The sequence below is a fragment of the Echinococcus granulosus genome (assembly GCF_000524195.1).
Source record: "Echinococcus granulosus chromosome Unknown EG_S00050, whole genome shotgun sequence".
In the NCBI taxonomy this organism is placed as follows: Eukaryota; Metazoa; Platyhelminthes; class Cestoda; order Cyclophyllidea; family Taeniidae; genus Echinococcus; species Echinococcus granulosus.
The window spans coordinates 455,157-479,105 of record NW_020170430.1 but is presented as its reverse complement, the minus strand read 5'-3'; the positions used below and the strand labels follow the sequence as shown (position 1 = coordinate 479,105).

The 23,949-nt window shown below is 41.4% G+C and overlaps 4 protein-coding genes across 4 annotated transcripts; 2 read left to right on the top strand and 2 right to left on the bottom strand. All coding sequences in view use genetic code 11, as the record gives it.

Annotated features, from left to right (window-relative positions):
• Positions 1-751: 751 nt before the first annotated feature.
• EGR_06088 (Ero1-like protein) lies at positions 752-6,111 on the bottom strand (the record flags this gene model as incomplete). Its single annotated transcript, XM_024495337.1, has 14 exons — positions 752-846; positions 887-945; positions 1,125-1,264; positions 2,077-2,233; positions 2,585-2,849; positions 3,332-3,433; positions 3,607-3,650; positions 3,733-3,853; positions 3,900-3,973; positions 4,748-4,839; positions 5,275-5,424; positions 5,597-5,713; positions 5,922-6,040; positions 6,102-6,111. The coding sequence occupies 14 exons, from the start codon at positions 6,109-6,111 to the stop codon at positions 752-754; spliced, it is 1,545 nt and encodes a 514-aa protein (XP_024350292.1).
• A 1,023-nt stretch (positions 6,112-7,134) lies between these two features.
• Positions 7,135-8,036, top strand: EGR_06087 (RNA/RNP complex-1-interacting phosphatase; the record flags this gene model as incomplete). Its single annotated transcript, XM_024495336.1, has 4 exons — positions 7,135-7,157; positions 7,230-7,434; positions 7,594-7,765; positions 7,963-8,036. The coding sequence occupies 4 exons, from the start codon at positions 7,135-7,137 to the stop codon at positions 8,034-8,036; spliced, it is 474 nt and encodes a 157-aa protein (XP_024350291.1).
• Positions 8,037-8,267: 231 nt separating this feature from the next.
• EGR_06086 (Exonuclease) lies at positions 8,268-12,235 on the bottom strand (the record flags this gene model as incomplete). The annotated part of the gene is made up of 12 exons (XM_024495335.1): positions 8,268-8,381; positions 8,567-8,834; positions 9,097-9,331; positions 9,794-10,114; positions 10,306-10,477; positions 10,513-10,612; positions 10,715-11,154; positions 11,311-11,496; positions 11,576-11,713; positions 11,769-11,892; positions 11,926-12,024; positions 12,075-12,235. The coding sequence occupies 12 exons, from the start codon at positions 12,233-12,235 to the stop codon at positions 8,268-8,270; spliced, it is 2,358 nt and encodes a 785-aa protein (XP_024350290.1).
• Positions 12,236-12,767: 532 nt separating this feature from the next.
• On the top strand, positions 12,768-23,725 carry EGR_06085 (Sarcoplasmic/endoplasmic reticulum calcium ATPase 3; the record flags this gene model as incomplete). The annotated part of the gene is made up of 18 exons (XM_024495334.1): positions 12,768-12,879; positions 12,910-13,010; positions 13,049-13,292; positions 13,351-13,673; positions 13,749-14,173; positions 14,327-14,570; positions 14,701-14,811; positions 16,580-16,798; positions 16,889-17,224; positions 17,687-17,900; positions 18,695-18,994; positions 19,080-19,191; positions 19,425-19,542; positions 19,656-19,794; positions 22,349-22,584; positions 22,668-22,967; positions 23,316-23,417; positions 23,573-23,725. 18 exons carry the CDS (start codon positions 12,768-12,770, stop codon positions 23,723-23,725), a joined length of 3,789 nt encoding a protein of 1,262 aa, XP_024350289.1.
• Between the last annotated feature and the right edge of the window lie 224 nt (positions 23,726-23,949).

Genomic DNA, 23,949 nt, shown 5'->3' with positions numbered 1-23,949 from the left:
CGTGCATTACCCGACCATCCTCTCATTTCTTACTGTATTACCCCAAACATCCGTTTAAGTGAGCCTAGCTGGCCCATATTTCGTAGTATTTGTATGTGTAATTGCAAGCCAGGTGTTTCGAAGAATTTGGGCATTTATTTTGAAATGTATTTGCTTTCTTTGGGGCAGTTTGCTTGTTTACTCATTCTCAAGTGGTAGGTTTGTCTCCCAACACAGCTTGGCGAAACCAATCACTTTAAGGATCCTAGATTACCTCTATTAATAGATAGTACAAACGTTCACAAAACTTTAATCAACATATTCACTTATGCCTAACTTCACAATAATGCCTGTAAAATTACCACTTCACTCCATCTTTAACATTCATCTCAAATACACACAGACAACGAAATGCCCATTTAGGATGGCCCAAAGCCTTCCCTCTGCTGGATCCAACAAACAACGTCCAAAAATGTGCACCATAGCAATTCAACCCATACACATACATCGCCTCATCCAAACACATAACCGTCACTTTATATGCATACATGTAAATACCGCATGCGGTAAGATAGTACTATTACTCTAACCGGATGACAGAAACTTATTACTAAGCAAGGTAATTCCACGAACCCATAATTCAGAAATAAAAAGAAGACACAGTAAATGACTGCTAAACCATCTTTGTGCACCAATAATGGCGTAGAAAAAGAACGACCCAACAACCAAGACATATAATCAAGGAGAGGGGCATAGGTCAACACAGATGGATTCAACAATCCTGTACAGAGGAGGCCAATGCATTGGAAGACAGAGGAGGCCAATGCATTGGAAGACAGAGGAGGCAAGAGGACCGAAGCATCAAACCTGATGATTACAAGGGGGTGTAAGACAGTGAAATCCTAACTTGTCTGCTTTATCATCATTTCCCTTAATTGAGCAAAATTCTGGATACTCGTTGCGAACCTAAAACAAGGAAATGATAATTACAACCAGAGCTTGAGAGTTAAGCCTCCAACGAGCCAATGGTGGTGAAATTTGAAAAGTATAAATCTTGCAAACAAAATGCACTCATAATTTTCAAATTGCAAGGCTCAAATTAAAATCAGATTGGAAGCTTATCGAATACAGAAGGCCACACTCACTTTGCGAAACCATTAAAAAGTGATACAATTTCAGATCGCCGGAGTTGGTTATTTGGTCGCATCTGGGCAAAACAGCATTTGGAGTTATCGAAGAGGTTATCATTGAAAAGCACCTTCAGGGCGGTGCCTATACCCTGTATCTAAAACCCAAATATCCAATCACCGTCAGTACTAAAAGCAAGATAAATTTAACAACAAAAGCAGCAATTTGAAAGGGCGTATCAGATACCTGCTCCAGTGGATCAAGTCAATACCCTTCAGTTTCACTTAGCTGGCGTTTTCAAGTGTACAGAAATGATTATTCATATTAATGTAATAAATGCTCTTATGTACTTTAATACGCATGAATGTAAGAGCGCTAGAGTCCCTCCAGACGCCAAAGCCCCAGCTTACAATGACAACCGTGATTAACGAAATGGTTCACAGGTTAGCGGATAACAGCTAAGGGGCTAACGCGGACGATGCCACTGTACGCGACTTACCATTGCTGTTGGCAAATGGACATACAAAATAAAAAAAGGCCATAGAAGAGGAATTCACAAGAATTTTTACACTAGAAAATGGGCATCCATTCCTTGGAGAGATGAAAACTTCTGAATTCTACGTATCTTAAAACGCTCAGCCACATCCCCAGTTGAAATAACTGGCAAGTAGACTGATCAACTCGGTCATGAATCTTGGGGTATTGAATCTCCAATTTCCAGACATTTTGATCCCATTTACACAATAATAGCAAAAGCAATATATCTGATTGAAACGCATTAGACAACTGAAGGGCACCAAGAGATGTGGTTCGCATACTCAGTACTAAACCATCATCGCCAACATAGAATTACGCTCGCAGATCTCACACATTTGCAGAGAAATACACTCCACTTTTGACTTCAGCCTTTCACAAACCCAGCTTAGAAGCAGACATCAAGTAGTAAGAAATGGTATTGGCGATACTAACCTGTAATTTTCCCCACAGCCTGCATTTATCACAGCCCACGCAATCCATGATTCGACTGATGTTTAGAAAACGCAAGCGGAATTCTTCTTTTAAGTCAAGAATTTCTTTTCCCGATTCATGGAAAAGTTGTGATTCGTCAAAGACACCATTATGATCCCTGTGATTGAAAACATAACAACTATGTTGGTGATGTGTGATGTACTAGATGTGGTACGTTAATTATTAAACATGAGTGAGCAAAGGAAGGGCAGGCCATTCATTGGACGTACTTTGAAGTAAGCAAGACATTATTGACACCAGTTTTATCAAGACATGGGATATTATCAATCGTACAGAACCATAAAAATTAGCGTAGTAAACAATATAATAACACAAGGGAACGGGCACACTTCAAAAAAGCCAAATGACCGAAACGATAAGGTTCAACGATCAGATATACGGTGAGATATGAAAATGCTTTAAATAACTATATGGCAGGCTGCTGCCAGGATTGGCAATAATGACCTACTCGATGTCACTAAGAAAATCTAGCACCATGCTCCTGGTCTGGGTGTCGATAGCCGTGTCACCGGTGTAGAAGGCTTGCTGCCTGAGGTAGGGCGCCACTTTGGCGATAGCACGCATCTCTACTACATAGGCGAGAAATAGGTTGCGCAGACGCCCAAGGGACTCAGGCACTAGGGCTGGGTGAAAACGGCGCACAAACTCCTCCACACTTGGGCCCCAGACGTTCTCCTTAGGCAGACTGAAGAAACTGGAGGCGCCCTTAAAATCTGCAGCCAGTTAGACAGGTCAATGGGTTAATACGACATCGGAGCAGTGCCGCTGTATCTTGGCATTTAGTTTACCAGAGGAATGTTTCACGTGATTTGAAAGAAGCACCCAGCAGAGCCATTTAGCTGACTTGATTAATCTCAGATGAGAATTAGGTATTGCCTATACCAGTCCAAATAAATCACGGCTCTTACTTAATGGGAAGTAGCAAAGATAAACGCGCAACTGGTTACCACGACGAAACCCAGACAAAAGCTACATGTGAATTTTAGAAAGGCTGCCGTAGATCTGATTCTAGAAAAATAACACGAATTATAAGAATTTAATTGGTTATACAACACAAGCTTCTACCTATGAGATCTAAAGGTGTAGGTCCCTTAAAATGTGAAATTATGATATCCCAATGGCAGATGAAAATTCTTCGACAAACGCGCCAATTTCAATTCTTGAAAATGAGTAATGCACAAAAGGCCGAACAAACCCGATAAGAGGTGATTATAGCAGAGTTGAAGACTGATACTCGTTTGGAGACCAGAAATGAGTCGGTAGAAAAGACGCTTCTCTTTGCAAGCTTTTGTATCCACTAGAAACATGAAATGCATCCAGTTAGTGCATAGCTCAAGCATGAGATGAATAAATGGGGAAGGAAAATCGGCAAAATAAATGTCGGAGAGGAGTAATCGGCAGTGCCTTAAAGTAGACAAAGAGAAAAGTTACGCTAATTACCACACAGAAAAATTAATTAGGGACATATACCTGGCGAGTAAGGGATACCGTTGAAAACTCGCATGGGGTTGGACCTAAAAGAGAAGACAGCTATTTGTTTTCGTTGAAGTAAAAGCAGTGCGAGTGACCAAATAGTCCAAGCTATGCGTTCCCTACCGAAAACAATTTTCCAGGTAGATTGATTTCCAAATGCGTGCCGATGACTCGCCCTTGTAACCTGTGTATTTCTCCACATTCTTTAATAGATCAACATAAATTGTACCCTGTTCAGACTCATCTAAACGATGGCAATGACAGTAAATGAGACATTTTATTCAACGTACCACCCAATTCACAGAATGGTTTGTCCTCTGCCTCTTTCGTGGACCACTTTCCAATAGTTTTCTGCTGATTTTCACTAAAAAGAAATGTTTATGATAGTACTTACAGAAATACATTACAAGATGCGCTTTTCTCCCAAACAGCGGTCGAGACATTAAAATTATCCGGAAATACTGATGAAGAATGAAACTGCATAAGACAGGGCCTAGGGTATCCGGGATAGTGCACGGATGCAGTAATCAAAATATATCTTCAAAAGGAGTCAACGGGAAAACCATTAGCATGCTAGTTACAAAAGCAAGAAAATTACGTAACAATTTAAGTGAAGTACTCGTACTAACAAAGACTGCGATTACACTGACAGAAATACTGCGTGGGGTCAGTAAAATGGGATAACATATAGAAGGCGCTCCATGGCTAATTGATTCCAAGGGCAGTAAAAAAAGAAACAACACTAGGTCTGAACCCCCAAAAAATTTTCAAGAGTCAATTTGGAGGACGGAAATCTAAGGTGCTGAAAGCGATTCTGTTAAGCTAAGTGATGCACAAAAGCAGTAACTAGGGCATTATTACTCCTGATTTTACCTTATCAATCGATTAGTTCATTGGTGGTGTTTCTAAGCTACGAAATCTACCGATGAAATCTAAGTCTTTTGTGGAAAGAAAAACTCATTCTACAACCAAGAAACTTCACAGATGATAGAAACAATGGGATAAAGTGAGTGCTGAGAACGAAAGTGATAAGATTACCTACCTTTTCTACAGTGGTAAAATATAGCCTTGCGAATTCTTACCACATTAAACAGAACAGAAATGGTCAATAATTGCACTTGCATAAGCAAAGACATACTCAAGAAATGTATCCAGTTGTCCAAGCGTTAATGTCTCCTCCTCCTCATGCAAACATTGCTCTCTATTGAAGCCACTTTCTGAATCTACACGCTAACAAAAAAGTTGAAAATGGAAAGCAATAATGTACAAGATAAATCACGAAGCAAAAATGGATGGCATGAGAAATAAATAGATAAAACAGTTTAAGGAACACTATGCAACTCCAACGGTTAAATCCAATAACTGCTAATGTGGAAAACAATATAATTGTGTTCCAACATTTACCGATTAATACTGGCATAGAGCTAATAACGCAAATCATAAGTATGCCAACAAATCGCTAGTATGGTCGAATCAGTCATATCGTAAGCATAAAATACGTTTACCAAAACCTGATATGTAAAGTGTCCTGACATTGAATTCGGTGCTTTAAATGAATGTCCACATTCAAATATAATGAAAGAGGAATGGGTTATTGACATAAAAAGTAGGAAAAGACAATTGAATAAATAAACAAGCTTGGAAATAGTCAAATCCACAACAAACTGCCACGGCCTTAGGGGAAATAAGCTTGTCATAGCTTGACTCCCGAAGTCCAATTGGAATCTCGGAGATAGAACAATCCTCAACCTGACAATCGCGCAAAACACACCGTCCATCGTCCGGCCAGAATTGGCATTTTTGGTACAAATTAACCTAAATTGAAGCCACTTGTTCAGCACTTGTCGAATAAACACCCAACGTACATGTTATGCGCATCAAACAAGGTGGTTATTAATGGGAGGAAGACAATGACGAAACAGTGAAAAACAAAAATAAAACAAAAAAGAACAAGCATACTATATTTGGAACACCAATAAAAACACACTTGAAAAATGCGAAAGTAGTCACGTTTGATGATTTCCTCCAATTTCGGCAATATGATTTTATTGAGATTTAAAACATCTTCAACTGTAGAATTTGCATCGCCAATTGAGCCTGAAATCTGCAAGATATTGTTATTATTGAAGCACTGCATAGGTTACTCCAGGCCAAGAGGGTTAAGTAGATATTAATAACCAAATCTAAGACTTGAAGAAACTAAAGAAAAACAGAGAACCCAATCACTGGTATTCAGGAGGGCCAAAATATGCTAAGAAACCGAGGTGAACAAACGTTACAAATAAGCAGAATGATACAGAGAGTAAAATTACAGTGATTTCGCATTCGGGTGCCGCATTTGATAGAGTGTTCAGGAAAAACACGAGCGACACTACACGGCCCGCAACCAACATCAATGACGTCATGACAAAGGACCCAAGCAAATCCGAACCTACCGTATTTATAAGAAGGGTCATCGCAATATAATTGGTTAGACGAGGCCTTTTACATACGTGCGACCATGTAAAACAAAAACGAATGAGATGTTAAGATGCATAGAGCGTAAGCTTGTAAAAAATAGCGTGTACAAAAGCATTTGCATTGTAATGTGAATGGATTACCAAAAAGATTGTGCTTTTAGATTTCACAACTTTTGTAATTTACCCAACCATAACTAGCGGTCCTAAGGTTAACATATACGAAAAACAAAAGCACGAAATAGTAAAAAACAGTTTTCAGTTTCAAAAAGAAAGAATACTTTGCTTTATAGGGTGAAAAACGCCCAGGAACTTAACTGATTCTTTTATATGTAAAGAGGTTTTGCGACGTCAAACCAGAAATTGCCCGAGATGTTTTCTGCCATATAATTAGTTGCGCCTAACATTATCTGTGCTACAAATTAGCTTAGTTTTCTAAGTATAACCTGATCGCATGAATATTCCTCCCCATTAGGGAACTTGTGCATATCAAATCCGGCTCGCGATACGATAATGGGTCATTTCCATACGCAACCGGATCTTGCATGCTTTTTCCTTCGCTTCACATTAGCTTTAGTCTATATTAGTGGTGCTTTTATAGATATGAACATAATGCGTGTTAAAAATGCGAAGAGTTGTCCCTCGTTTTAGTCTTCTTAATGCAAATAGGGTGTATGGGCATTTGTTTTTCTGGACAAGTTTGTTAGAACCAAAAGTAGCTCCTTTTTTGTTTGAGCGTAAATTGCACTCACATTGATGTCTTTTTGCAAATCAAGCGTTTGGGGTATTTTTTGTTTAGAACGTTTCATTGTTTTGTTTTAGTCTCTCTGCTTTCTCGGCTCATCTGGCAGTTCCTGTTCAAGCAACATACTAGCTGGTAATTAATGCATTCGTTTTGTCTAGTTTACATTTCTGTCCCCTTGTTTATCGGATGGCCGTATTTTTGTTTATATATGGGTCAAGGTTGATGCAACTGACGTTTGCCGTGATCCGTTATGATTATTTTATTTAGATATAGTATTTTCCAGATTCTTTCATGATCATATTTTGAAACCCTCATGATTAGCCAATGCCCCGATATCCCCCACCTGGGTAAGTAATTATTCATTTTTATGAACATCGAATATCTTTGTTGAATCTGCGACATAAAACTGCCCTTTTAAGATGGTTAGACTACACTCCCCTTGGCACTCGCCTACGAGGAACCTCGCTACTACCCGTTAAGCTTCCTATCCCCAAAGAGTATTCGTACTATATTCCAACAGAGCAGTGGTTCACCGATAACGATCTGCTTAATTACTGCTCTGATATGGGCCGACCCGTCGTCAGCATCATCGACCTCACTTACACCAACTACTATGATCCAAAGGTATTATTTTGCTCGCTTTTTCAAGGTCTAGCTTTTTACGGACCGCGGTATCAAATACTTCAAAGTTTACGTCGAGGGACACGCTATCCCTAATCCTACCACAGTGAAAAGGCAACAGATTCTTTAGCACTTTACATACCTTACACTAGGTTCCTCGAGATTGTGAAGGATGTCGATGACGAGTCACCAGGTACACTGCCTGCATTTAGATGCCCATTTATAGGCGGTGTTATCGCTGTCCATTGCACACATGGAGTCAATCGGACGGGCTATCTAATCTGCCGCTACCTCGTCGATGCACTCGGGTGGGATCCCGATGAGGCTATTGAAGGTACCCAGTAACGTTCACCTTCTTCCATTGATGTTTTCTGCTTTGAAGGGTTCTTGCTTGCCCATGCTTACTTGTACTGCCATGTTTTGGTACAGGTTTGTGAGTGATTTGACCCATTTCCGAAGACACGGTGCTTGCCTAGATCGTATTTCACCACAATGAAGTTGGAGATAACTATTTAATCGTCACTGTTTTAGAGTTCGCACGTGCACGTGGACACCCGATAGAACGCGAGAATTACATTGAGGACCTCCGAAACCACCAGCACTGACGCCGTATGATTCAGACCACACACAAGCATTACAATACAGTACCTCATTTTTTATAAAATGAAGTATCACCAGTGTCAGGCTTATGCTTTTTTAGTCAATGGCCACACATCACCGGAAAGGCGCATTTTATTGAGGGGGCCCAATTTTCTACAAGAATAGTTGGGTTCAAGTCAGGTGTATTCAATTAAATATAAAAATAGTTAAAGTAGGAAGCTCATTACTTGTCTTGGTCAGGTTATGGAACTTCTAGGAGGCGTGAACTGCCATTTGCTAAAAAACGAGGACAACTCTGGTTCTCCGCCGCTCCGCTTTGACCCTTCTATGGGCGAGACTCCGACCTCGGTCTAGAGAGTAGGACACGTAAAGATTCCTGTGTCAATAAATCATTCAGAGTGTTGCGAGTATTGGTAAACCTGACGGCTAAGTACTGCATCAGCGTGTCAAAAGCGGCGGTCGCGTGCTACGCCTGGCGCTTGAATTCATAGTTGCTTGTGCAAGTGGTAAGTGTGGTCGTAGACGAAATAGTTACCTGGACGGCGTCCACCTGCTCGAAACCCACTGTCTGACCATCATAAATGGGTGAGCTTGAAGGTTCGCACCCGCGGTGCTCAATCAACCCCTCGTCTGTAAGACTTTGTTGTTGCTGACCATTTGACAACTGCCTCAGTGGAGTAGGGAGTTCCCCTGTACTCTTCCATAAACTGGGGAGGAGACGCTGCGTCAGTGCTGACGACATGGCACTTTTCTTATGAGGGGTTCGCCTGAAAGTAGAGGCTGAACGGTGCACATGTTCGATGCTGGATTACAAAGGAAGATTAAGTCATACGTGACATACCTTTTGGCCCGTACCGGAGAAGCTCTGTTTGTTGCTTGCTTAAAAACGAACCTACCCGTTGTTGATAGATGAGGAGGAGATACTCGAGAGTTAGAACCTGGACTACCTGCAGGAGCGGGGGGCTGACGTGCAAATATGTTGAATTTTTTGTTTAAAAGCGGTGACACAGAGCCCAATGCTTGGCTAAATCAAACAATATTGTGAACGCATTACAGCGTGGCTACCTCACAAATTCCGGCTCAATGACAGTGGACAGAGATTTTGAGCGTTTGGATTGAAATACGGGACTGCTTGGATTACCACCTGCAGCTCCATAATCGCCTGTTGAAATTGCCGTAGACACAGGAGAAGCAAAATAGGAGTTGGCAGAAGTGATTGGTGTTCCACTGGTTGAAAACGATCTTAACGGTGTTCTCGGAAGAACGTGGCTATCCTCAGAAGCGTAGGAGGCCAGTATGCCTACCAAATTGAATATGGGCAAACAACTCATCAAACGCGATGACTTTGGTACGGCACCACATCGGTGGCATAATGAGGGGAAAAAGTATAGGTTCATTCAATTCTGAAATATTTAAAGACAAAGCCAATGTCCTACAAAGACTAGAATATTTCAAAATTACAAAACAAAAGGGGAACAATGACAAATGGATTCCAATATGATCGATATTGTTGCTGGATACACAAATCTAAAACCAAAGATTTACTAAAAATGGAGAGTTAATAAATGCGAAGAAGTGAACATTAACAGCTGAAGACTTTAAAGAATCATCACGCATCGCACAGGTGCTTACGATACAACTAGGATTTATGAGAATAGCACCATGGGTGATTTCATGTAGAGTTTGATATCACTGTCCCGTTCGAATGCAAAAGTACTATACTAGCCAACTATTACAGTCAGGGATGAAAATTACAGGATACCTTGAATTTTAGTGGGACCATAACCGGCGTCCTCATCTAATGGCCTCTTCTGCGCGTTGGTAGTGGCCGATCCAGACGTGAGGACTGAGGGTACGATAACACGATGATTTCGACTAAGACCTTTTCCACTTCTAAGTTTGGGTCGAAACCGTGGTAAATTATCATATTTAGGGAAAATCCCTATATTCACACCCGCCGTTCCTTCTTCCACTCCACCGCTCAGCTGCAGCAAATCTAGTCGCTGCGAGTCGTTAGCATGGTCATCTACCGAAATGCAAAATGGACGAGGTCGAATTCCTGCATCGGTGTAGTAAAGCCACACTAAAAATACGTGGAAAAAGGTCAGAACTATTAGAAACGATCCCAAACCACCCAAATCCATAATATGCTGCAATTATATGTAGCAGAACGCAAGCACTTATGAACCATTTCCCAGGACAATTCGGTCCAAAAGCATCATCGCTTACCATATTAGACAGACAATAAAAGTAACAGGCCATTCTTAGCCTTACCGGGTTCCAATTTATAATTGGTGCTCCATACACTTATGTTCAAACGTTCGCCATCCGGACGACGGGCCCTCTTCAATATCGACTTAAGGGAACTTGCAGCAGCGCAACTAAACTTAGGTATTTCCTGAGGCTCATCAGAATCTGCACTGAGTCCATTGAATAATTTATTCACCTATTACAAATTGAAAGAGACCGAGCTCACACTACCTTGAAATGATCCGGATTGAACGTATCGACTTTTTCACCGGTTTCAAAGTCAACGTTCCCCACAGCAATGGCAAATGCAAGTTCTGAGTCCATCGCGTCCCTGCAAATAGTAAATATGGGAGACTCGGTAAAACATCTACAAACCATAGCCGCCAAAAACATGATTATCCAAAAAAAAAACTACGGGAAAGACATAGCTTACTCTCCAGCATAGGAAAATAATACATCGTCCGACAAATCCGCATTCAAAAGTGCTAACCGTTCCTCCTTGATATCATCAATCGTAGGTTCAGAAAGTCGAAGACGCTTTCGGGTTTTAGGATCAAAAACAACTTGTAATCGAAAGGTGCGTTCTGCACGCATTGCTGCAAGAATGGTGGCTTCATGTAGTCTGTTACCACCAGATTTCCAGCCCTCCACCGAGAACTTCCCGTTGTTAGAAGAGGTCGAACTTAATTTTGGGGTTGAGATGGAAGCTAAGGGTGAAGAGGTGACGCGATCCCTACTGATGCTCGCAGACTGCGAGAGACACACTTCGTTAAGGGATTGAATGGGCTGACAGGCGTTTCCAGCAAGATTATAAAAATTCCCAAGGTTGGAAAGAAGGTATCGAAAATCCGTAGTGCGACACTGACGCATTATCTAAAAGATAATCGAAAGCTTCACATAGAACAAAACTCGACAAAGACAACAGAAGTGTCTTGTGTTCGTCTAGTAACGTGACATCGATAAGGAAGACAAAGGTATTGGAAACGCCTTAAAAAGGCATATGTATAACTCAAGCAATGGACAAAACACCTTAGCAGCAGTAGCTAGACCGATTCTGGGAATGCCTGGAAAGTAGTCGCATCCAGAAAGTATGCCCATAAAACGCAGATTCGCAGGGGAAAAATCTTGTGACGCTATGCCGCAGCATTGTTCGCCAATGCCTGCGCTCCATGTAATTAGGGTTCCAAACCCTGTTAAATCGAGTTTAAAAATAACCTAAGAAGGCAAGAATACCTAGTAGGAACACTAAGAACATTGCAAGAAAACTAAAGCTAAATGAAAAAGAAACCAAAACCTGCTTGCAACCAAACATGAGAAGGTCTGAGTCTTCAGTTATTACGAGATCGGCATAGCCCGATTGCACTAAATAGGCTAACTGAGCATCCGACTCGTAAGGCGCTATGATGCAATCGACACCGAGCTTCCGAGCAGCCTAGACAAGAATCCGAAAACGGGAATGCACAGCCGAAAGTCAGGGCGATACCTACCTTCATTACAGCGCGGGCCATTTCTGCAGTAACTTCCACACATCTCTCAAAGCATTCTTGAGCAGCTTTCCGCTTTCCCTCAAGAAGATACTGAGCTGCCCTCTCCCTGTACATTTTTCTGGATCTAAAGCACGCATAAAGAACAAGCGGACAATACCTACGACGCTTTGCCTCAGTTTCAGCCTTCGCAGGAAGATCTGCGCCATCAAAGACTAATATCGGCCTTACACCGGCATCAAGAACCATCTTCAAATATCTAAGACAGTAATTTACGTGTCTAAAGTAATTATTGACCCAAATATTTACTGTGAAGTTGGATTCCCCAAAGCAATGTCCATTGCACATGAGTACGAAGCCCTATGTACCCAACAATAGGTATCAACAGCAACTGTGTATCCTTTAAAGTCCTTGATATCAACACGGCGACTGCACTTTTTTAAAAATGGGAGGAGCCCATTTACGCCCATGATCGAAGGCAGATAATTTGATTACTCCGAAAGTGCGCGCAGCGCCGGCGGCCTGTAATTACACATAATTCAAACCAACCACGCGCTTTATTTTTTAAGGCCTAACAAGCTAAAAATATTCGAAAGATGCATGATAGTTAATTAAAGACACTAGAGTAGCACACGAAACACCATTTTTAACCGTACGTAGGCACTGACCAAGACAAATATAAATCAATAGTTCTATTTTAAGAAAAAAGCATTCCGCTTTAACGGAATTTGTACTTGCTTAGCACAGCCGACTTTCCTTAAACAGCAAAAACTCTTTTATTAAGAGGGTCTAGAGGACATGCTTCCAAGTAATATTTTTTCCTAAAAAAATAAATTGGCCTAATTCTTAGTGTTTTTTTGCGTATTTAAATCCATATAATTTTCTTGCCATGACTTGATTGGTTGTGATGGTAGCCAGTTGGATCATAACACGAGTCTTGAGCCCCTTGGCTCTCATTCTGCAGGGTACCGTCTGTTGGCGTCCAGTGTTGGTTCGATCAGCATGTTCCATACAAAGACGGTTGATGAGGTACTCAGGGCTTTCGATGTGTCTCCAGACGAAGGCCTGAGTGATGAACAAGTTGAAAGTAGATCAGAGCAATATGGATTGAATGGTTTGCTGGGTTAAAATGTCATTTCATTAGAATTACCGCATGATGAAGGAAAGCCACTATGGAAGCTTGTTTTGGAGCAATTTGATGACCTACTAGTGAAGATATTACTAGTCGCTGCTGTGATTTCCTTCGTACTTTCTCTATTTTCTTCTAATCACTTTAATGCCAGGTTCTGGCCTTGTTTGAGGATTCGGAGGACTCTGCAACTGCCTTTGTTGAACCATTTGTGATTCTGTTGATTCTTATCTTAAATGCAATTGTTGGCGTTTGGCAGGAACGGGATGCTGAATCGGCGATTGAAGCTCTTAGGGAGTATGAATCTGATGATGCCAAGGTTATCCGTCAAAACCACAAGGGTATTCAGCGCATCAAAGCAAAATATATAGTTCCTGGGGATATTGTTGAAGTATCAGGTATGCGCATTGTCTTTTTTAGTGAAATTGACGCTTTGTACTTATTTCTACTATTTAGTTGGGGATAAGGTTCCTGCTGATATTCGCATAATCAAAATATCTAGTACGAATCTTCGTGTTGATCAGTCAATCTTAACCGGGGAATCTGTTTCCGTCATCAAATTTACTGAAACTATTTCTGATGCTGGTGCTGTCAATCAGGACAAGAAAAACCTTTTATTCTGCGGCACGAATATAGCGTCAGGAAAGTGCCGTGGTGTTGTTATCGCGACCGGTCTTAATACTGAAATTGGAAAAATCCGCAATCAAATAATGGAAACGGAACAGGAAAAAACTCCACTTACCCAAAAGTTAGATGAGTTCGGTGAGCAGTTGTCGAAGGTACGTTTTTTATGCTGCGAATTGGGGTGTTTCGTAAATAACCGATGTCCTTCTACGTCGCTTATCTTTTTAAAGGTTATTACCCTTATTTGTATTGCTGTGTGGGTAATCAACATTGGCCATTTCAACGACCCTGCCCACGGCGGATCTTGGCTTCGTGGTGCCATTTACTACTTCAAGATTGCTGTAGCTTTGGCCGTTGCGGCAATACCTGAAGGTTTGCCCGCCGTTATAACCACTTGTCTTGCTCTGGGCACACGTCGTATGGCCCGTAAAAATGCCATCGTACGCTCTCTGCCTTCAGTGGAGACACTAGGTTGCACCAGTGTCATTTGCTCTGATAAGACTGGTACTCTCACTACTAACCAGATGACTGTGTGTCGCATGTTCACTTTTGCTAGTGCAAACTCTGGCCAAAATGCGGCAGGGGATCTGAAAAGTAACTTCAGATTTGATGAATACGAGATCACTGGCTCTAAATACGCTCCTGAAGGAGAAGTGTACGTGATCCAGAGTTTTTTTGTTTTTGCACGTCTTTTAATCGTATTTATCATAGTTTTGTCCAATTAGAGCTGGTGTATATTGTGGAGAACGTTACATTCTTTACAGTGAGATGTAGTTCTGCATGATAACTCTGGATTTATATCTTCTAGTTTAAAATATGGCAAAAAGTTCAACTGCGCTTCGAATTCGTGTTTGATTGAGTTGGCCAACATTTGTGCGCTCTGTAATGACTCATCTCTCGAGTACAGTGTTGCAAGAAAAGCTTTTGAAAAGGTTGGAGAAGCCACTGAAGCGGCGCTCACTTGCCTTGTTGAGAAAATGAACGTTACCGGTGTGGATAAGTCGGATCTGAGCAAACGAGAACTGGCTATGGTCTGCAGCCATGCTATCACGGTAAGTTCATGCTTTTTACTGTACTTAATAAGTAGGATTTAGAATAGAGTTGATGTACAAACTGTGAAGGGTAATCATTAACTGCACTTCCGAGATAGCACCTTGCATTCTCATTTTTTTTGCAATTTAGAAAATGTTCAAGAAGGAATTTACTATGGAATTCTCTCGTGATCGAAAATCTATGTCTGTCTATGTCACAAAGCGCGGTGACACTCTTGGACCGGGAAAATTGTTTGTTAAGGTATTTTTTAACCGTGTTTAAATCATGTAACAGTTTTTTAGTACACGGATAGTTTTGTTTCAAACGCTTTTTTACCTTTTTGGTCGACAATGTTTTAACGTTGAGGCTGTGTCAAACACTCGCTCCAAATTGTTACACTTTTTGTGTAGCCTAATGTTTGTGGGATTTTTTTCATCGGTTTTTGTTTTTGGAGGCATATTCAGATCTGCGAATTGGTGTCCCTTATAATGCATTGGGATTAGTGTGAACCTAGTTTTAGGCTTTGAATGTCAAAATTGATTAACATCTTGAGGCACATCTGAACGCGTAGATGTCCGTCTGAGGGATTCTGAGGTCTGTTCGCATTTGAAGTGAGATTCGCTAAAAGTAAAGCTCGGGGAAGTTTTTTCCTTGCGATACGATGGCAGAAGGTATCGAAGCGTCATGGCCGTTGAGACAGGAACGCTGATGATTCTGTTAATGTTAATCTCGAATCACGGACTTGTTGTTTTCGTAACCTATCCCTTTTACTAATGGCGGAAGCAGAAGTGGTGTTTTGCCAAATAACCATAGTCGTAAACAGTCAATAGTGCGTTCGGTAGGTGTTATGACGGATTATCCTTTCGCACCACTTGTGCTATCATGCTGACGGCCGACCCATCGGCTGTTATGCCTCCTTCACTATCAGAATGGCTGAACACTTTGTGATCACCTTAGCCACGTAAAGGTGTTTTGTAATTCCACATAGGCAGTTTTATTTGCTTACTAAGTAGGCTTATTGTTATTGAGCCGCGTTAATTTCACATGTAAAATTACGCTTTATTTCTCCCAATATAAGGAATGCACAGTCGATTGAGAGCGATACCAGCAGGATTACAGTATGGGGGAAACAGATGTAGGTGTCGTACAAGTCATCGAGCGTCAAGTGTTTATTTTTGCCATTTACATATTCGAAATCATCCTGTATCGAGCTGTTTTGGCTCTAGCGCCAGTACCTGCTTTCTCATTCCAAGAGCACACTCCTTTTTTATTGGTTTAGTCATCATTTTATGAATTATTTCCTACAAACGATGCCTTTTGCTTGGCATTCTGTTATTACTCCCTAGAAACGAAATATACAGTACCCGGATTGCCTCTGGGTTTGCTACCGTTCATTTTCGGTATCTTATGTAGGCCATCGCGTGCAAGCATTGAGCTGATGAACCAAACGTTTTATTCCGTTTACTGAACTGCAAACAATCCCTCAAGTTTGTGGGTGTGTACTTATAAACTAACGACACTGGCATATTTTCTACTCTTCACGAGTTTATCCTTGGCACCAGTTATTCTGTGTCTTGCAAATACTGTTACTAAATTCGCCTAATGTCTAAAACTACTCTTGAGCCCGTAGCAAACTGTGTTGTGTAGTAAATGTTTACACATATGCGCTTTCTCAAAGCTGTCATAGCGCTATTGCTAGAGCCTACTTCTTTTACTGCTAAATGCATTTTTTCTTAAGGCCCCGTTATAGACGTGTACAAAAATTGGTAGAAATCTTAACCTTATCATGCTCTTTTTTGTGTTGTAGTTGCAGCTTTTATTCACTGGTTCGTCTTTAGCAATAGTGACAGTTACTTTGTCTCAACTTTGTTAGCATATAATATTCGTAAACGCTTACTGCGTCATACCCATAACTGCTCAAAGAATAGAGTAAATAAAATGAATAATTCCAATGCCAATTCCGCAGCATGTTTTTGTGTGTTTACTAAGTTTTCTCTCTTTTAAATGCTCCTGTTTTACACTGTCTCAGGGTGCTCCGGAGTCAATTCTTGATCGTTGCACTCAGATGCGAATTCCCAACAACACTCTCCCTCTAACTGCACAGATGAAAAATGAAATTCTATCTAAGTTAGCCACCTACGCCACTGGTCGAGAGACTATGCGGTGCCTGGCTCTTGCGACCGTCGATAATCCACCGCCTGCTTCCGAATTTAAGCTGGATGAAATTTCCACATTCAAAGATTACGAGGTTTTTCCGTTATTTTTTGCTTAATATTGCATTTGTGCTGCATTGCCCATATTTCGTCGTTTATAATGCCCCATATACATTCTTTTTTAGAAAAACATGACCTTAATCGGTGTTGTTGGAATGCTTGACCCTCCTCGGCCTGAGGTGGCGGAGAGTATTAGACTGTGCAAACGCGCTGGTATCAGAGTTATAGTAATAACTGGTGATAACAAGGCTACCGCGGAATCCATATGCCGAAAGATCGGCCTCTTTGAAGAGCACGAGAAGACTGAAGGAAAATCGTTCACTGGTCGTGAATTTGATAACCTCACACCCAAAGAAATGGCCGCTGCCGTTCGCAAGTCCAAGCTCTTTGCCCGTGTCGAGCCAGCACACAAGAGCAAGATTGTGGCATTCCTTCAGGCTGACGGTGAGGTCTCAGCTATGGTAGGTGTATTTCTCTGACCGATCAGTTTGGCAATGCCCGATGTCAATTGTTATACATCCGTTTCATCATTCCCACTAATATCTAAAGGTTTTGATCACTATCGATTTTGAAAAGCATATGACACTTTCTCCTTCATTTCTGAAGCGTTTTTCCTTTTGTTTGCGACATAAGTCGCAGATGTGTACAAGTCGTAGATTTTCTCATATGCGTTCTAGTATATGTTTCTGGGTTTCGGTTCTCATGAACGTAACCCTTTATCTTACGAACTTCATTCAAAAATTTTACACCTTTCATCTACTTGGGATTCCGCATAAGTAATCTTAATGAGCATCCTGAAACTAGCTGCTCTCTTCTATACATAAGCAATTTCGTACGTAGAGTTTGGATGAGAACACCATATTGGATTCTGTCTACAGTGGCCTGGCTTCTGTTTATACCTTGCGAAACACTTTCGTTAATAGACTGGCGACGGTGTGAATGATGCACCCGCGCTGAGAAAAGCCGAGATCGGTATTGCTATGGGCAGTGGAACGGCTGTTGCCAAATCAGCTTCGGAAATGATTCTCGCTGATGACAATTTCTCTACAATTGTTGCTGCTGTTGAGGAGGGTCGTGCGATCTACAATAACATGAAGCAGTTTATCCGCTACCTCATCTCCTCCAATATTGGTGAAGGTACATCTTTGCGACTGTTATTTTTTGTGGTCACTGCTTTTGTTCAGTCAGTTTCTTGCATGACGTGACGTGCCTGCCTATATTCTTGCAGACGGGACTTGGATTTTAAATGGACTTGCTTATTGCGAATTCCAATTTTCGTTTCGATAGCAAAAATTACTGATATTGGTTTATGTGATTGGATGTCTCTCATCTTTCTGCTGTGTAGAATCTTCTTCGTTTAGATTTTTCTGGTTCATTAGGCCAACTCCCTTCTTCACAGTTTTAGGCCCCTACTTTAACACTAAAGCCCGAAGCCATTGTACTTCCGTCCCTTAGTAAGGGTTGCCAAAGGAACTGATTTTTCTTCGTGCATTTAGTTTGATCTTGTCGACTGATATCTTATACACTAAATAATGCATTTGATGGCAACTTATTTAGTGATGATTTGTATTTTTAATCTTTACAATCGGTGTCATTTGATTTATGTATGCTCGATAATCCCTCTAGTCTAAATGAGTCGTTCGTCTTGCTTGGTAGTATGTTTACATCAAGTGTGCTACGCTCTGCTCTATTTACGGTTGCTATTTGCAAATGTCTCGGAAAATTGAAATTGAAGTATTTATCAAAGACTGCCCATCTTAGTCTAGGAACTTTTAATCCCAGGTTAACCTTCTCCCGTCATGAACTGTTGGCATTGGCGATGATCCGTTGTGCTAACGTATTTAATGCATGTTCATCATGGAGAATCGCTTGTAAGAGAACATCAGCTTTCATGATCTAAAAAAATCTTATTTGTCATTTCTCATTATTAGTTGTCTGTATTTTTCTCACTGCTGCGCTCGGTCTTCCTGAGGCTTTGGTCCCAGTGCAACTACTGTGGGTAAACCTGGTAACCGACGGTCTTCCGGCTACGGCTCTGGGCTTCAACCCACCCGACGTCGATATAATGGAACGGCCTCCACGTAGTTCCAAGGAACCTCTCATTAGCGGGTGGCTATTCTTCCGCTACCTAGTTGTCGGCACCTACGTCGGTGTTGCTACTGTTGGCGCTTCTGCCTGGTGGTTCCTTATCAATCCTGCCGGTCCGCGCGTCTCCTACTATCAGCTGGCAAGTAGTGGCACATTTCTACGGCGCCTTATTAGACTGTTGAGCTTACTGATTCCAACTGTTTCAGACACACCACCTCAAATGCTCAGTTGACAAAGTCGACTTTCAAGGTGTTTCCTGCTCAGTTTTCTCAAGCGCAAAACCCATGACATTGGCACTGTCTGTACTCGTTGTTATTGAAATGTTAAATGCTCTCAACAGGTGTGTTTTGTTATGCACTGATTCCTTCGCTCAATTATGCTAATTACTACTTCCGATAATGGTTTCTGGTCTTCGAGTTTTAGTCTTTTGAAAGATTACCTTACAATTTTTATCGGCAATAGTGTTTCCAAATGTTCTATTGTATGATGAATAGTCTGTAATAGAAATGACACTTGCAAAGATAAATATGTATTGAAGTTAGATTTATGGCCAACTCCTGTTTTTTTAAAAAGCCTTTCAGAAAATCAGTCGCTTGTTGTGATGCCACCGTGGAGAAATATGTGGCTTCTTATTGCTATTGCATTCAGCATGATCCAACATTTCACCATCCTTAATGTTCCTTTCTTGGCGGTAAGTTTGTGGATTTGTTAAAAATCTGAACTGAGGCATGATCATTTTCCATTGGCCTTTGAATGTAAGCTCTTGCTTATCAATGGCAATACCTTTGCCTTTTTCTACTATAGAACGTTTTCCAAATTTCTCCTCTCAGTTTTGCTGAATGGGTAGTGGTATTAAAGATATCTTTCCCCGTGCTTCTCCTTGACGAAACTATGAAAATGCTTTCCCGTTGTGTACAAGACGGTCACTCGTTCGCATTGGAGGGTTCGATCGTCACACTCACCTGGGCGCTATTTTTGGGTGGCGTTTTCTATTCTCCGTTGTAAAAAGCTTTAACACTTTTCGTATTTCTGTGTGTCTATAAATTTGTCTGCTTTCCGATTACACCATGTCCCCTTAACGACATACAACTTTTTTTTAGTCTGCAAACCCATTTTGCTTCGGTGGTGAGCACAGCATTGATTGTTGCTGCCCACTGAGCGTTTACTTTAAAAATATCGGTGTTGCGAAGTCCGCTAAAGTGTATTTTTGATGGTGGTGGGGTTGGAGTGTCGGCAGCTGCAGGGATGTCGTCGGGTCGTCTCTGGTTATTTGAAAGTGTGCGACGGGAAGACTGCAAACACCGCCTGCACTAGTCCAGAAAAAAAGGGTTTTCACTCACAATGGGATGCTGAGACGGTTTGGTCCCTGGGTCGTGGGATGCGATATACTGCGTCTTGCCTGCTTTGAGGTAGTAGCTGGTTTAAATGACTCGTTTGGTCTTCAAATTTCCACCCACAGAGCGAATAGGGTCATGTAGGCTTTGTAATGTGATGTCTTGAGGGCGGTCTCGGTAATATCATTGCCCCTACACTTCTCTCTGAAGGAACGTAATGATTCAAAGGACTTTTATAACTCTGCATTTGACTACGCAGGAACCCCTGTCCTCAGGTATCGTAATTGGCTTAAAGGGCATGCCATCATCTCAGCTGTTCCGCATGTTGGTGATTAACACTTTGTCCAGCTACCCTGGCTCCTTACGACTTCCGACAAAACTTTGAGAGCTGCAAATTTGTGTGTATTATACAAAGAGATGTAATACAATTGTGGTTTATCCCTCGGTATTGGTGAGGCGCTACTTTTGTACTTCTGAATTAGCCTTCTTGTACCTCGTTGGGTGGGCTGGCCTTCGGGCCATGCCAGTAGCCCAGACACCTTCTCTGTGCAGAATATATATTCTACCCGAGTATTGTGTCTTCTTTCATCTTCGAGGAAGTCTCGGGAGGCTACAATGGTGGCAGCGGAAGGCGAACCCGATCCTAAAGATCATGTATCCTGTTTTCCACTTCTGAGTGATAAGCCTTAGAAGTACATATGCTACGGATGGGAGAATGGCGATGACCCCTAATAGAAGGGTTGAAGTTGACGTCTACCCTCGGCATCTACCCCAGTCCTGTGTTCTGCAGGAAAGCTGTTAATAACAAAAGGGACATTAGCCCTGAACCATCTGGAAGTTTCGTTACAGACTTTCCCTCCCTTCCCCCATGGGCCTTTATTAAATCCCGTCCTTCCTTACACAAATCTACTTTTAGGCCGGTGTTCCTACATCCATCTATGGACACGCATGATGGCCAGAGCAATTCCCCGTCCTGAAACAAGTTCGTAAACCAGACGAAACTCCAGATCCAGTTAAGCCGCCAAGAGGGATCAGTGACGCTGAGGTTAAGTATCTCCTCAGTTGCACGCTAATTTGGTGACTGGTACCTTCGGATCCCGGGTGTTTCATTACAGCACCGACTAGGTTGTAATGGCTAATGCGGGAGCGGCAGGGACGACAATCAAATGAGGAGGGAGGCTATGCAATACAATGGCGGTTTATCCCTCGGTGTTGGTGAGGCGCCACTTTTATACTTTTGAATTAGCCTTCCTGTGCCGCGCTGGGTGGGCTGACCTTCGAGCCATGGTAGTAGCCCAGACACCTTCTCTGTGCTGAATATATATACTCTGCCCGAGTATTGTGTAGCGTCCCGGGACTCCCTGAAGACGAAAGAAGACACAATACTCGGGCAGAATATATATTCAGCACGGAGAAGGTGTCTGGGCTATTGGCATGGCCCAAAAGGCCAGCCCACCCAGCGAGGTACAAGGGGGCTAATTCGAAGCACAAAAGTGGCGCCTCACCAGAACCGAGGGATAAACCACTATCGTATTACAATTGTGTCTTCTTTCGTCTTCGGGGAAATCTCGGGACGCTACAGAGAGTTGGGGGTTAGCCAGCTTCTACCCATTTACAGAAGTGCCTAAATCTTTTGCTAAAACTCTCTGTCAATAAACATTCATTCTTTCTTAAAATTTATTCAAAAACACATCATAAAAATGAATAGGTCTAATTGCTTGGGACATATTGTTAATTGTATTTCGCTGATTGACGCATGCAATACGCTGTGCTCATGTAAAATATGCAGGTAAAATTTATTATATGCAGCAAATTTGGCAATTTGTGGAGGAAATCATGAAGGATTTCGGCCATTTGTTTTAAAAGTCTTGAATAGTGATCACAATCAAGGTCAACCTAACTTTGGCTTTTAAACTCGTTATAATTTTCCGACCTATCGGATTGAGATGGACGAAACTTTAGCTAAATTCCTGATTCACTTAAATATCGTAGAATCACCTGAATCTCTTATACGAAAGTTAGTTGTTTTGTTTTATTGATTTTTAGAACCAAACACATACGAATGCTTAAGGTAATCGCAACGAAATGGATACTAGAATTGGCACAAAAACGGGTAATTTTGACCGCTTTATATGGAAAATCCCACGTAGGATATCATTTTAGAGAACTCCTCGTCAATGTTACCATGTGATGTACTAATTCAGGGGTCAACTAGTTTGGGAGTCAGTTTCAAGGAAAGCGACATTGATGCAGTTTTGGTCACCCCAAACTTCGTCTATCGCGAGGACTTTTTTACCTCATTTGCAGAAATTTTGCGCAAAAATAAGAATATCCAGGACTTGCTGGTTATTACTGACACGTTTGTGCCACTAATCAAAATGAAATTTGACGGAACCTCTGTAAATCTTATAGTTTTAACTTGTTTTCTGCATTGTACTAATGCTGAAACAAAATGTTTGAATATTGTATTTATATGCCTTAGGTTGACTTGATAATGAGCCGGTTTAATCTACCATACGTACCTTCGCCTATAATTTTCGACCAGGAGCCAGAAGTATTTTATTTCGATGTCGATCAATACTCTGTTCACGGCTTGTCAGGTCTCCATCTTTCACGAAAAATTCGTGACCTTGTTCCTAATTTTCCCCTCTTTGCGGACTTGCTTAAAGTCATAAAAATATGGGCATCTCGACGCCTTATTTCCGATTACGTATATGGATTTCCAGCGAGTGTAGCATGGGCTGTACTTTGTGCATACATATGCATACACACCACAAGATTTGTGAGTTTTCAAGGTTTTCTCACTTAACAAAGCATATTTTCTTACAGAATCATGGTTGTATATTTCATGACATTATTTGCTTGATTATTTTTTAAGGTTATTCTCAGTGTGATTGGGTATTTTTAGTCGAATGAAAGTTATCCATTTTATGGTCTGTCGAGTCCTTCGTTCAATGTTGAGTTGAGTGAAGTAAATCAGGAAACCGTTGACTCACCATTGCTCCTACGGGATTTAATGCTCCAATCTTGGAGATCAGTTGAGTCATTAAACCTGATCTCGCTTCTTACCCGCGGAACATGTGCAAGCGAACGACAAAATCCGACGATCAGACTTACCACACTGGTGAAGATATTTTTTGCCTATTTTTCTAACTGGGTTTGGCCTAGCCCCGTCATGATTGCCCCTATAGTTACGGTCCCTAACCTGCGCTTATATTCATGGGATCCAAGAGTGAGCTCATATCCGTATTTATATTGACTTATAGGACAAATTATTCCTTTTTATTTACGGGTGCAATGTCTTATTAGAACTATTTGCAATGCTGCTTATGTGAGCCGTCGAAATTGCACTTGGATTTGATTTAATATGGTTTTTTGATTTTCCAGATGGATATACAGAATGGGCATGAAATTATGCCAATTATAACTCCAATTTTTCCCCATAAAAACGCGGCCTATACTGTTAGACCTTCAAGCCGAGACATTGTAGTGAAGGAACTACAACGCGGTGAGTTCTTCACAAAGAAAATTAGAAGTTGATGATTATCCTTTCAGTAATTTATGAATTTCCCACGCACCTTCGCATGCGTACATCACTCCTTCGTTAGTTGGAAAGTGGCGGTTGTTTCTTGAGATATTCAGCATTTGAAGTCTTCTCCCTTTACTAAAGGCGAAAAATACGTTCTGGAATTTAGTTCATTCCAAACTCGATATCTATAACAATGGAATGAGTATTGGCAATCGCTCATTAAGCTTGCAATTAA